This window comes from Ictidomys tridecemlineatus, chromosome 6 (genome assembly GCF_052094955.1).
Source record: "Ictidomys tridecemlineatus isolate mIctTri1 chromosome 6, mIctTri1.hap1, whole genome shotgun sequence".
In the NCBI taxonomy this organism is placed as follows: domain Eukaryota; kingdom Metazoa; phylum Chordata; class Mammalia; order Rodentia; family Sciuridae; genus Ictidomys; species Ictidomys tridecemlineatus.
Genome location: NC_135482.1, coordinates 39,357,227 through 39,370,193, shown reverse-complemented (window position 1 = coordinate 39,370,193; position 12,967 = coordinate 39,357,227). Strand labels below are relative to the sequence as shown.

At 38.5% G+C, this 12,967-nt stretch overlaps 1 protein-coding gene and 1 long non-coding RNA gene across 2 annotated transcripts in view; one reads left to right on the top strand and one right to left on the bottom strand.

Annotated features, from left to right (window-relative positions):
• The window catches only part of LOC144378598 (uncharacterized), a 154,117-nt gene that overhangs the window by 121,879 nt on the left and 19,271 nt on the right, over nt 1–12,967 (top strand). The gene's annotated exons all lie outside the window — the stretch shown is intronic.
• E2f7 (E2F transcription factor 7) overlaps nt 6,845–12,967 on the bottom strand; it is a 41,964-nt gene continuing 35,841 nt past the window's right edge. Inside the window, exons 12-13 of the mRNA XM_005330440.3 lie at nt 11,261–11,676; nt 6,845–9,596 (exon numbers count right to left, since the gene is read on the bottom strand). Of these exons, the coding sequence (XP_005330497.2) occupies nt 9,426–9,596; nt 11,261–11,676 (587 nt within the window). The 3' untranslated portion in view covers nt 6,845–9,425. The remainder of the gene's footprint in view (nt 9,597–11,260; nt 11,677–12,967) is intronic.

The window sequence follows — 12,967 nt, the reverse complement described above, 5'->3', positions numbered from 1 at the left end:
CATTTATCTTATTCTCTTAATACTATTCTTACTAGGTATCCTGAGGTTGTAGAACAATTAATACTCAAAGGAATAAAAGCAGCAAAGGGAGTGTTTGGAATTTCTCCCAATAAAATTATTACTCCATATACTATGGATCAAATTGATGAGTTAGCTAATGAGTTAAATACTTGGGCAATAATCATGTGCAAATCTAATGTTTCATTTGATAATCACTTACCATCTAACCCTTTGTTGTCTTTTTGGTCTAAGCATCCTGTAGTTTTTCCAAAAATGACAAGAAAAATCCCTATCATGAATGCTCCAAATATATTCACTGATGGGTCAAATAATGGTACAGCAGCAGTAATTACCCCTGATCAAACTTTTACATTTTTAGTACCTAAACAATCAGCTCAAAAGGTAGAGCTTAATGCAGTATTACAAGCTTTTGTGATATTTAAAGATTCTGTATTTAATTTATTTTCTGATAGTCAGTATGTAGTTAATGCTATAGTATCCCTTGAAGATGCTGGTAGGATTTCTCCTTCCTCTACTGTTTTCTCTTTGTTTTCCACTATACAAACTCTAATCTGGGACAGAAAAGATCCATTCTTTATAGGACATATCAGGGCACATACAGTATTACCTGGAGTCCTTAGTTTGGGCAATGTTTTAGCAGATAAAACTACACATGACATACATATTTTCTCTACACTAGAAGAAGCTACAAATTTTCATAAAAGGTTCTGTGTCAATGCTAATACTTTACAAAAGCATTTTAAAATAACTAAGGAACAAGCTAGACAAATAATAAAACAATGTCAAAATTGTGTGACCTTTTTACCACAAGTTAATCTTGAAGTCAATCCTAGAGGCCTGATACCTAACCATATTTGGCAGATGGACATCACACACTTGCCAGAATTTGGAAAATTAAAATATTTGCATGTTACAGTTGATACTTCTTCCGGATTTTTGATGGGCTCCATTCATGCTGGAGAAAAAACTAAAGATATTATAGCTCATTGCTTACAAAATTTTGTCACTGTGGGCGTTCCAAAACAGTTAAAAACAGATAATGGTCCTGGCTATACTTCTACCTCTTTTAAACAATTTTGCTCATCATTTGGCATTACTCATATAACAGGAATCCCATACAATCCACAGGGACAAGGCATAGTTGAAAGAGCTCATCAAACTATTAAAATGTACTTATTAAAGCAAAAGGAGGGAATTGGCAAGGGGTATATATCCCCCAAAGATAAACTTAAAATAACCCCTTTTACTCTAAACTTTTAAAATTTGGATTTTAAAAGTGCTGCAGAAAGGCACATGTGTCCAAAAAATGTACATAAGCCTAAGGTACTTTGGAAGGATATTCTAACAGGACAATGGAAAGGTCCTGACCCAGTGATTGGAGTCGGGGGTCTGTTTGTGTGTTTCCACAGGGAGAACAGCAGCTGATTTGGATTTCAGAGAGACCAACTAAAGCGATTTCTACAGAACAAAAAGAAGATGACTTGGCTCAAATCCATAACAGCTGATATCCTTACATCTGCAACAGTGGTTCTCCCACACCTGGAGACTAATGAATAATGAACACCATTAGAGCCTATTTCAAATGTAAAAAACCTTGGGGCTTGCTTGTGGGAATACCTTCAGACCCATATGCAAGTTACAGGAAAAAGGATGGGATATCCAAAGAAGAGTCAAACCCAGGTGGTAACCAGGATGTCTTTTTTTAAATATCTATTTTATTATTGCCTTTTCCCACATCATGAAGTTCTATTTTATTTTTTGAGCTCATACAGACCTAGGTTAATGTTTTTCTGATCAGTTCTATTTTTTCACTGTGGAGTTTTTAAACATTGCAATGGAGATTTCACCTGTGTAAAGCTACAAGGCCTTTACTATTGTCTCATGTGTTGTATGTTATGTGTGCACACTTGTGTTTTGTGTTGTATGTCTGTATGTGTGTATGTCCATGTATCATATATGAGGAATGCTCATGAAAAAATGGATCCAAATATTTTTATTATTCACATGATTTAAATGGTTTTATTTAAATTGGGTAAACAGCTGTTGAGGATTGTTTTAATATGTGAACAAAACAGGAGGTTAACAGATCTGTTTGTTTACTTTCATCTTTCATTTTCATTATATTTAATAATTCTGTTCAGGATAATGTAAATTGTTCAGAAAATTGTTTTCTTAGTGCCTGCTGGAATGTTACATAATTTTTTTTAGCCATCATTGCCAGAATTTCTATCTTCATCCCAGTGCTAGTGAAGACAAAGATAAAACCAAACTACAGCTTCTATGATAGCTATTACAACAAACTGTATAAACTGATGCATCAATGAATAATAATAACTCAACAAGTGATCCTCAGTCAAGGAGTCAATTTACTTTGGGAGGAAATGGACATATTGATAGATTCCTCTGCTTTGAACTGCTTGCAGAACTTGCCTGGACTGTGTATCACTTGTATACATTGTGAACTATCTGTTGGTGCAGCGAATTGTGGTAGTGCTGGGGCATCTTTGCTGATGATGTCATTGGTGGTATAATTTTTCCAAAAGGAACCGTCATTTGGCTTGGTGTCGTGGCATTTTGCATCCTCCTTCCTTCTGCTTGTGATGGTCTAAAATTTGGGGGCCAACAGAGGTGAGGCAAAGAACCTCACCCCCCCAGTGGCACCAAGGCCAAATTTGGGGGCCAACAGAGGTGAGGCAAAGAACCTCACCCCCCACTGGTGCAAAGGCCAAATTTGGGGGCCAACAGAGGTGAGGCAAAGAACCTCACTCCCCCACTGGTGCAAAGGCCTATCCACAAGTATGGCTATATGCTGGACCGGTAGTCAATGACGGGTAAGATCCAATTGCAATGGTACCAACCTAAGACAGGAGGCTGACGCCTTGAGGTCATCTCATCCAATGATGGGTAAGGACCATATGTAGTATTGGACAATCTAAGATAGGCACAGTCCCTAAGCCACATTGCTTGCTATTTAATTAAACAGAAGGGGGGAGATGTTGAGAGCCACAGCCTGAGTCGGAATGGATCCTGGCATTTTGCCAGAAGTAATGGTTGAGAGGCGAGCCATTAAGATGATGCTGGATTGATTCAATTGTATATAGACCCGTGCTGTCTGCCATGGGCGCCCACTAATTTGGAGTTCTCAAGGGAATTCCTGGGGAGTTCTCGTTGGTTGGTGAAGTTCTGGTGAAGGGAGTTCCAGTTGGTGTGGTGTGCCTGAAAGGGCCGCATGGGTGGCGTTCGGGAGAGTTCCCGGGGAGTGTGCGTGGAGTGCTGGTGGAGTTCGGCAATGAAGAGTTGCTGTTTTGAACCTACAAGTGCTTCGTGGCGGCTCAGTTATTTGTGCCCAGCCAGACTGTGGCTCTGCTGTCCTGGGGTCCAAGCTTAACGTGTGGGCCTTTGGGAGACACCACCCATATTTGAGCCACAGCAAATATGCAAACCAATTTAGGCCATAAGAACTTGGAGTTTTCTGGGGAACTGGGAGAAAGTTCTTGCTTCTCTGAATTTCCAAAGATTTGTTTTTTCTCTTCTTTTGAACTTGGCTTGTATGAAAATGTAATTGTTCCAGCTTATGGATAAAACTCTGACATAAGGAGTAAGGAGAATCAAAGGAATCAGAGCAAAAATGAGCTAGAAGTCTACCTCTGTGCTTTAGTGATGTAATACAAGAAGGCCTCTCATTGTTTAAGTTTGTTTGAATTATGTTTTAAAATATTGGCCACTAAAAGTACTCCAGTCACTTCTAGAGTGTCAGGGAGTGTATGTGTGGAGAGCAGAAACTTAACTCCCTGATACTCTGAACAGACTGAGATTAATTTCTGCCACAAGGTAGAATGATGACTTGAAGGCCACCCTTGCTCCACCTGGTTCTGATATGCCCATGTCAGTTAGCATGGTTTAGTTAAGCAGCACCAGTTCTTCAATAGCAAGGTTCAGATTTCAGTTTCTGTGCCATGCTATATTAACTCAAATTGCATAAAGTACAAATTTTGCTGCTTCAGTCCACAAATCACTACATAAATAACAGATGTTCATCATGATCCATGTCCAATCACTTTACTTCTTTGCCCAGAGTCTGTTCATGCAGACAGAACATGGACTCATGTTGCCCCTTTGTTTCCCAGTGATGAAAACACATGTTCATTTTAATGAAATGAATAATCCAAAGGGAGAATTGGCCAACAAAGATGAAAGTGTGAAGCAAAGAAGCAGAAAGTGATAATGCTGGAAATGAAATTGGAAGGAAACATAAATAGTGGGGATGATAGTGGGGACGCTGATTGCCATCATCTGATGGTGACTCTATGTATTCAGGTGGAGGAACTAAACCCAAGTGAGAAAAGTAAGAAGGATGAAGATGCTCCAGAGGAAGTAAACTTCTAGATAAGTCTCTATCTAGAGACTTCACACCAGATAGGCTCTGGGGACAGTTTGAAGAACTAAAATTCAAGAATAAAATGTCAGAAGCTGCTCCAAACTTGGAAGGGAGTGTGACAGTTCACCAAGACAGAAATGATGTTCAGTACTTGTAAGTTATATGATGAGAAAGTAAGTGCTTTTCAAACTATTCTTGATAAGTGTTTTACAAAGAAAGGGAACATTTTAATGTTCAGTGTTTCCAATATTTTAAACAATATACTAAGTAAATGAGTGTTACTCATTTTTTATTTCCCTAAATATTAAGAGCCAAGAGTATGAGAATTCTTATACTCTTGATAAGAGCATAAGCAAGTTTGATAAAAAAATGATTGAAGGTCACAGAACAGTTGCAATTGTTTCCTTGCTTTACACCAGTCATTCCCTTGGTCTAAAGTGCCTTCCTTCCTCCCCCATTTCTTATACCTGGAAGTCTCACATGCATCTCCCTAAATTCAATGCAGATGTGAAGACTGCTCTGCATGCTTCAGACTTGCAGGGTCATGTTTTTACTCTTACATTCCTCCTATCTAAAGGGAGAACTACACACCCAGACTTGAGGTCTATAAATCCATACAACCAGAAAATTGTGTGGTTGACCTGTGGGGTAGATTTGTATGGACTGATCTTTCAACATTTTGTTGAAACCATTTGCCTTCTCCTGGGAAGTAGCAAAACATAGGAATGGGCATGCTGGACTACAGTATTTGGGGTTTGTATTCTGGTCTCAGCGTTGTGATTGAATTACCTGTAATCAAGTAATTTACCTCTCTGTTTTTCTTTCCTCCTCTGTAAAATGGACTGAGGATAAATAGTTTTAAGGTTTCTTTGTGCACTGAATTTCCATAATTCTCTACTATTATTAGAGAGAAATGTGTATAATACCTCCCCAAGACTACCTGTTAGGAACAGTAAATGTTTATTGAGTGAATAAATGATTAACATGACTAGTGAGATAGGGCTATGCAAGAAATGTTAGATTCCAGTGAGACATAGCTGTTTATTTTAGTTTTCTCATGTTGCCATTGTGTGTGAAACCACAGCTGCTCCAGTATCTTAGATGCACTACTGTGTGCCTTCAGCTTGGTTGACCGTCCTGGAGCACAATGCTAGGCTATAGGTGAGAAAAACTTAATTCCTGACGTGGAGGATCTCACAGTGTCCTGTGGAGGGACATGAGAAGGTTTTGAAAGATGCATGGGAGACAGCCCATGCTAGAGAAATGGGGAGGAGGGCATTTTAGGAAGAGAAATGGCTCATGTAAATGTGTGGATGCACAAAAGATATGAACATGTGCATGGAGACTGGAGTGACAGAAAACACTATATTTACAGCAGGAATGTTTGTTCTGTTGTTTTTGTGGTACTGGGAATTGAACCCAGGAGTGCTCTGCCACTGAGCTACCTTTCCAGCCTTTTTATTTTTTGAGACAGGGTCTCCCTAAGTTGCTGAGGTTGCCTTAAAAGTTGTGATCCTTCTGCCTCAGTGTTTTGAGTAGCTGGAATCACAGGTGTACACACTGCACCATGCACAGGAAGATTTTAATACAGGGAATTGGTGCTTACACTGTGTCTTAAGGAAAGTAAGTGGAAGTCAAGCGATTGCTGAATGATATCACCATTGCTATTGCCTAGTGGTTGGGGGGGGGTGCCGTTTCCTCCCAATAGTTGGGGACAGTATGGAACTACTGCTGATATAACTGAGCTGGATGAACTGCTTCTACTGTAGGAGGAAGAGCCTCAGTGTCCTTTACTACCAATTTCACATGAGCATATCTTCCTGAAAAAATCTCACCTAGAAGCTGGTAACAAGGGAATCTGGGGAATGTAGTTGCCAGGCTTCCAATTCTGTGGTAAAGAGAACTTAGGGGTTCAGGGGACAGTAACTGGCACAGCTAGCAATGCACATTGGATCCTGACTGTGAAGGGACTGGAAAGCCGGCCCAGAGTTAAGAGTATGGAATGGGATGCTGCTGAAAATTTAAAAGCAAGGTTGGCATGATTAAATTCATTTTATAAATTATTATTATAAATTATTGAATTCATTTTATGTTTTTATAAGCATCATGGAGCCCATTCTTCAGAATTAAAGAAACAAAACAAATTCCCCAATTTAAAAAAAGACAAGCTATAAGACAGTAATTTATTGCATAGTTATTATGTAACTTGGAACCACGCAATGAAAAAGCATTTTAAAGAAAAATATTTAATAGTGACTCATCCATCTAGTCAACAGTCTTCCCCCCAATTTTTTATTGGGTGCACATGTTGTGGCAGACATGGCAAATACAGATTTTATGAGGGCCTGGTTGGATATGTTGTAGCTGTGAATGGTTTTACTGAAAGGGTATGCAAAGAAAGCCAATCAGGAAATACAACCAACACTGATTACTAAATGCATTGATTTTTATTGCTATATTATAAAGCTTGATATTTTTCTAAAAGAAAAAAAATTGGTTTACATGTAGTACAGTTACAAGTAGATAGCTATAGATAATATAGCCATTAGGAGAAAGAGCAGAGCTAAATAATATGAAAACAAAAGCAGTATAAGCAGCAATAAAATTAATAACTACACAAATCTAGCAGTGCAATAAGACAAGCAGAAAGCAGCTTTACATTAAAAAAAGTTATTTAAATACAGAAATAGCACCTTACAAAAAGTAATTGAGTAATGTAAACTTGGTAGGTAGATTCAAGTATAAGTTATACCCCCAACTCTTGTACCAGAATGAAAGGGTTTCACAAACCCTGGACAGTGTAGGGCACACACCCTCAGTGCTGACTCAAGGCTGCATTTGCTTAGCAGGATCACCAACGATTATTTTTTTCTTTTACTGAATTATACACTGATAGACTCAAGATTGCCATTGCTTCTTCACTACCCAGAATATCCAACCAAGTCTAGCTCAGCAGCTTCTCTATCATCAGTTGCTCTGTAAGAAAGATTCATTTTCCTAACAGAAAACACCACTGATTATTTGAGTGTACATATCATAAAGCACATTAAGTGGGTACTGAATACAGAAGTAATTTTTCTTGGTTTTGTGCTGCTAAATGTGGTCCCAAAGTTGTAACATTCTCATTTATGGATATTTTCTTAACACCTCTCAAGAACCATGAATTCTCTGAGGTTAATGAATAATATGACAAAAAAGTTAAGTAGAGAGCTTGGTGAGGAAAAAAACAGGTCTATGTTTTTAATCTAAACATAGAATCTTAGTGAAAATATTCTGTCAAAGTTTTGAGCATGATAGATTTAAATGCAGTATCCCACAAAGACTCATATGCTGCATATCCTGTAGCCTACCTGAAAAATGCATAATTTTTATTTATCTTGATAAGGAACCCATCAGTACTAGTTCAGGGCAAACATTACCATGCAATTGATGATCAGAACCACGTTTTAAATCTAAATCTAGAGAAAACTGCAAAAAAAGGGAAAAAAATCCTCTTGTAAACTTGAAGTTTAGTGTTCATAGAATTTGATATAAGTAGCAAATTTATTTAATCTGGCTACCTACCTCAAGTTTTTAAAAATCTTGGGGGCGGTAATAAGGCTAATAGTATTCTGTAGTTAATATAAAGCTACTTTACTCAGACTCCCAGAGTCTCTTAAATTAATATTTTTATTCTTTTATACAATATTTTATTGGGTCTAAAAATAAAAATTAGCCCTATATAAAGATTCTAAATCTAAGACAGAAACTCAGAGAAAAGAAAGGAAGAAAAGAAGGAAAAGCAGAGAAAAAAGGAAGGAAGTCTTTTACTCTGAAGAGACCAGAGTGAGGTAAATATCAATACAAACATGAAGAACTAGTTTGGTTTCTTAATGAACCCCTATAGTAATATGGTTTATAAAGGGATATTGGGTAGCAGTTTACAGTACTGTGTTTGTGCTGGAACAATAAACCCCTGCAAGTACATTATGACTATGGTTTGAATATTCTTGGAAATGGAACATAATGTGTCCATTTTCTCTCTTACCCTTCCAAACAGAAGAATCACCTATTGCTTTATAACAGTTTCTACACCATTATTATTCATAATTTGACCAAAAGGTTTCACCTGGGTCCCAATTTTCCACATAATTACTTTCTACCATCCTGATTCATTTTACAAATAGCAATTGTTAGAAGGAATCCATACCTGATACTCTACAGTTAACATTTAAATAAAAATGCAGGGCATGTACTGAAGGAAGCTGAGCACAGGAGAGTTTTTGAAATGAACAATAAAATCTCATTGTTTGCAGTTATCTGAGAAGCCATTGGGCTTCTAGTTCCCCTTAGTTCTCATGCCCACAGATAGGGTTAGCACAGTTCATTTATAGCCAGGTGTGTCATTCACAGTTATTTTGGTCTTGACATTTATCACGTATGTACATTTATCCACATTATTACTAGGTCGTAGAGTAAGTGCAGGGCAAATTATAGAAAAAAGTATAAACATTCAAGTCGTCATACCCTGAAATAAATGTGTTAAGCTGTAGTTGTAAACTTTTTGCACTAAATCCCATTTCAGGAACAAAATAAATAATACCATAGGATTCATAACTGAAGGCAGCTTCCTGATGAAGCTTAAGGAAGCAGTAGGTTTTTATAAACTGCAAAGTTCTCTCACCACAGATTTACTCATGTAAAGAATGCTCACCCTGGTTAAGTGCTGGACAGCCCTCCTTCAGAAAGCCGCAAGGCTCCAGTAGCCTAATAGATCTGACTGCAGCAATCAGAGGATTTGAATCACAACCACGCCAGTCTATCAGTGCTTTCACTGTGACACCACTCAGAGCCTGAACTCCAGCTGGTACTGAATGCACAGTTAATAATTAATAGATGCCCCATGATGTTGGGAAGTTAGCAGAACCAGTGGGTGAGAGGACCAAGGACACGAATTGAGGGTGGGATGGTTCGTGTTCCACTTAGGACATCTCCTGTGACACAGAGATTCAAGGGGTTGGATCCCACCCACTTCCAAGGTGTCAGGTTAGTCGGGCCCACCACTCGGGATTTCTAGTCTCCTCTGGGCTGAGCTGGTGTTTCGTGACTGATTTCTTTCTCTTCTCCTGAGGACAGGGTCTCCAAGGCTGCCAGGTGTCTTGAAAAATGTTTCACGATGTGTGCGTAGGGTACTCTTGGGGGTCACTGGAGCAGGTGACTGAATAAAAAGAGCAAAATCAGAAATGAAATCAATCTAACAGTCTCTAGGCTGGGAGCCCTTTCCTGACCTGTGTCATGGCCCTGTGCAGGTATCCCCTCCTGTGCTTTCCTATCACATGCTTCCAACTTGTGTTTTTCACAATCCTGGCCACAACTGGACATTAGGCTGATGTTTACTTTGAGTGCAGAAAGGCGGCCTACCAAAAGGTTCCAAGTGTGGTCAAGGTCTAGAGCCAGGGTCTAGTCTCCCATTCCTAGGTGGGTGACTTTGGGCATCTGTCTCTCAGTTCAGTGCAGTAGGTTGATAAAACCACCAACTTCAGAGATTCGTAAGAATTAACTGAGATGACCTTTGTAAAGAACACTGAAGTAGATAATAAGTGTACATGTATGGTATTCATGTACTTGCTAACACTTATTATTATTCATGTGAAATGTTAAATATTTGTCCCCTTAATGTACCCTAAAAGGCAAAGAAGAAAAGCTTGTTTATTGTTATATCTTCACTGACTTGATCAGTGCCCAGCTTGTAACTGGTGATCAAAAAGGCCTGTTGGGCTGGGAACATAGCTCAGTAGTAGATGCTTCCTCGGCATACGTGAGGTCCAAGGTTCAATCCCCAGCATTGGGGGAAAAAAGTTTAAGTCATGCTATAATCATCTTATTTAAAAACCAACATGATTATTTCAATACCTAGGCAAGCTTCCGAGCCTTTAAATAACTTGTCTAAAATAATTTTGGTCAAATATTATTTTTATGCCAGGTGTAGTGGCACACGCCTGTAATTCTAGTGGCTTGAGAGGCTAAGGTAGGAGGATGGCAAGTTCAAAGCCAACCAACCTCAGCAAAGGCGAGGCACTGAACAACTCAGTGAGCCTCTTTCTCTAAATAAAATACAAAATACAAAATAGGGCTGAGGATGTGGCTCAGTGGTCAAGTGCCCCTGAGTTCAATCCCTGGTACCCTCCCCCAAAACCAAAACAAAACAAAACAACATTATTTTTTCTAGGAGAGTAAGTAATCACTCCAAAGAGATGTTTAATGACAACTACAAATGGCATTTGAAGGACAAATACAGTTCTGATGAACTTGTATGAATTATACATGTACATTTTGAGTATTTATATGTACATAAGTAGATATCTAGATATCACATTCTTGAAGAAATGATTGATGTTAAGAATCATTCATTCAGCATTGGCTGGGTCTGTTTCTGCTCATCAAAGTGCCACCAACACTGATGACTACACTTAGAGTAAGCACTTGGAGCTCAAGAAATGACAAGAGTTAGAATCAAGTCTGTTTCCCTGGATTGTTTCTATACCTGAACGATTAAAATTTAAGATGGTCTTCTTAAATGACCTAATGAAATAAAAGCCTGGAGATCACTGAAATCATCTAAGTATGTGGCATGCCTCAAAAATCTCCCCTAACTATGCCTAAATAGGTTCCTTCTAATTCTAGGATTCAGAATGACAACTGAAAAAATTACTTTTGTCTCGAAAATATAGGATCTCCTACCTTATATCTCATTATATAATAAGCAGATAACTGGGTTCACAGTGGAAGCCAGTAACACCTCTGTCCTGTAGCCATGTGGCTAAAGTGAAAGCTAACTAAATGTAGACACCCCACCACAGTGACAGAAGCATCAGGCCTCACCTGTTGTACTGCTGAGACTGGATGACCCATGTACACAGGAGAGTCAGGTTGGATGAGGTGGTGTGACCTTGATATCACTGGACTCAGGTTCAGAGAGGGCTGACTCTGAAGCTGAGGGTCTGCAGAAGTAAGTGTAGAGGACTTTGGATTGACCATGGCTGCAGGGCTGAGAAGAAGATGTGCTGTAGATCCAAGGCCAGGCAAGCTGAAATTCACAGGTCCCGTATTTGGGAGAGTGCCAGGAACAGAAGAAATCGGGCTGGGCATCGTGGGAGAATACAGAACAGAAAAAGGGCCCACAGTCGGAGATGGTAAGACCATACAAGGAACGCTGAAGGATGGCAGCTGACCTGAGGATGGTCCCATAGCATGAGGAGTTTGACTGCCAGATAAGAGCACATTGAAACCATTGATTCCTGAAACAAGAATAACAAAGATCAACATGACATAAAGGTTCCACTCCTGCTGACATTCTTCATGGCCCTTTCAAATGGAAGTCCCTGATAAATCATCAAATGGTCAAATGCCTTCTCTTTGCTTTTCTAGCCCACATGGCTCCTTCACACTGGTGGCCAAGACTGTACCCCCACATTACTTGCATGACAATGCAGTTCATGCCTGTGGAAGGTTCTTAACGTGTGAGTACCACTGACTCAAGGGGGAAAGTGAAACTTGGATGGGAAAAAGCATATCTTTATTTTTATGAATTTCTAACTGAAAATTTATCTTTCCCTCGATGATCACAGGCAATAAATTACAACAGTATTTACAAAGATGTTCATATTTCTTTATAGTTATTGTGATGATTTTAACTCATCACAACTTTGAAAAAAATGGCAATTTTAGACTTGCTACCAGTTCTTTTTATTGCTACAAATAATTTCAAAAATTATTTTTCTTCTTTATTTTAATATAATTGGTTCTTTGTAATTCTATATATTCAATTCTCTGCATTTGTAAACATTTTGAAGAGAATCCACAGATCTCTCCAGGCTATACAATGGTCTATGGCTGAGAAAAAGTACAAAATTCCTATGCTGGGATATAATTTTCATTCAGCATTGGCTGAGTCTGTTTCTGCTAATCAAAGTGTCACCAACACTGATGACTGTGCTTAAAGTAAGCACTCAGAGCTCAAGAAACAACAAGTGGGTAATGGACTAATGCCTACCTAATCTATTCTGGAAGGTCAGGTTTAAGCCACCAAGAAACCGAGAGAGTCAAGTCTCTGCATATACTTCTGTGCATGTAGAGACTAGCTTTATCGTACAAAGAACATATCTTAAAAATTAAGTTCCTATTGTAATTCAGCTTTAATTCAAAACAGTAACAGCATTTGACTAAGTCTTTCTAAGTACCAGGCACTATTATTTTAGATCCTTTAGACTTATTATTAAATCTAATTCAATTTTCACAGTACTCTTATGAAACAGGTGCTATTATTACTGGTGTTTTACAGATAATGATGGCTGAATACTTAAGTTCTCTCAGATTATAAGTGGTTTTAAATGTCAAGCCCTCCAGATCACGAAGTATTCAGGACTTCTGGATACTCAAGAAATAGAACCTAGCTGCACACAATGGCCAATAGGTTCACACTATTACTCTTAACCAATGAACAAATTCTGAAAATAAAATCTTTTAAATTTGTTATGATTTTTAAACAAAAAAATTCTAATGAATTTTTTAAAAAATCATTTGCCTTAA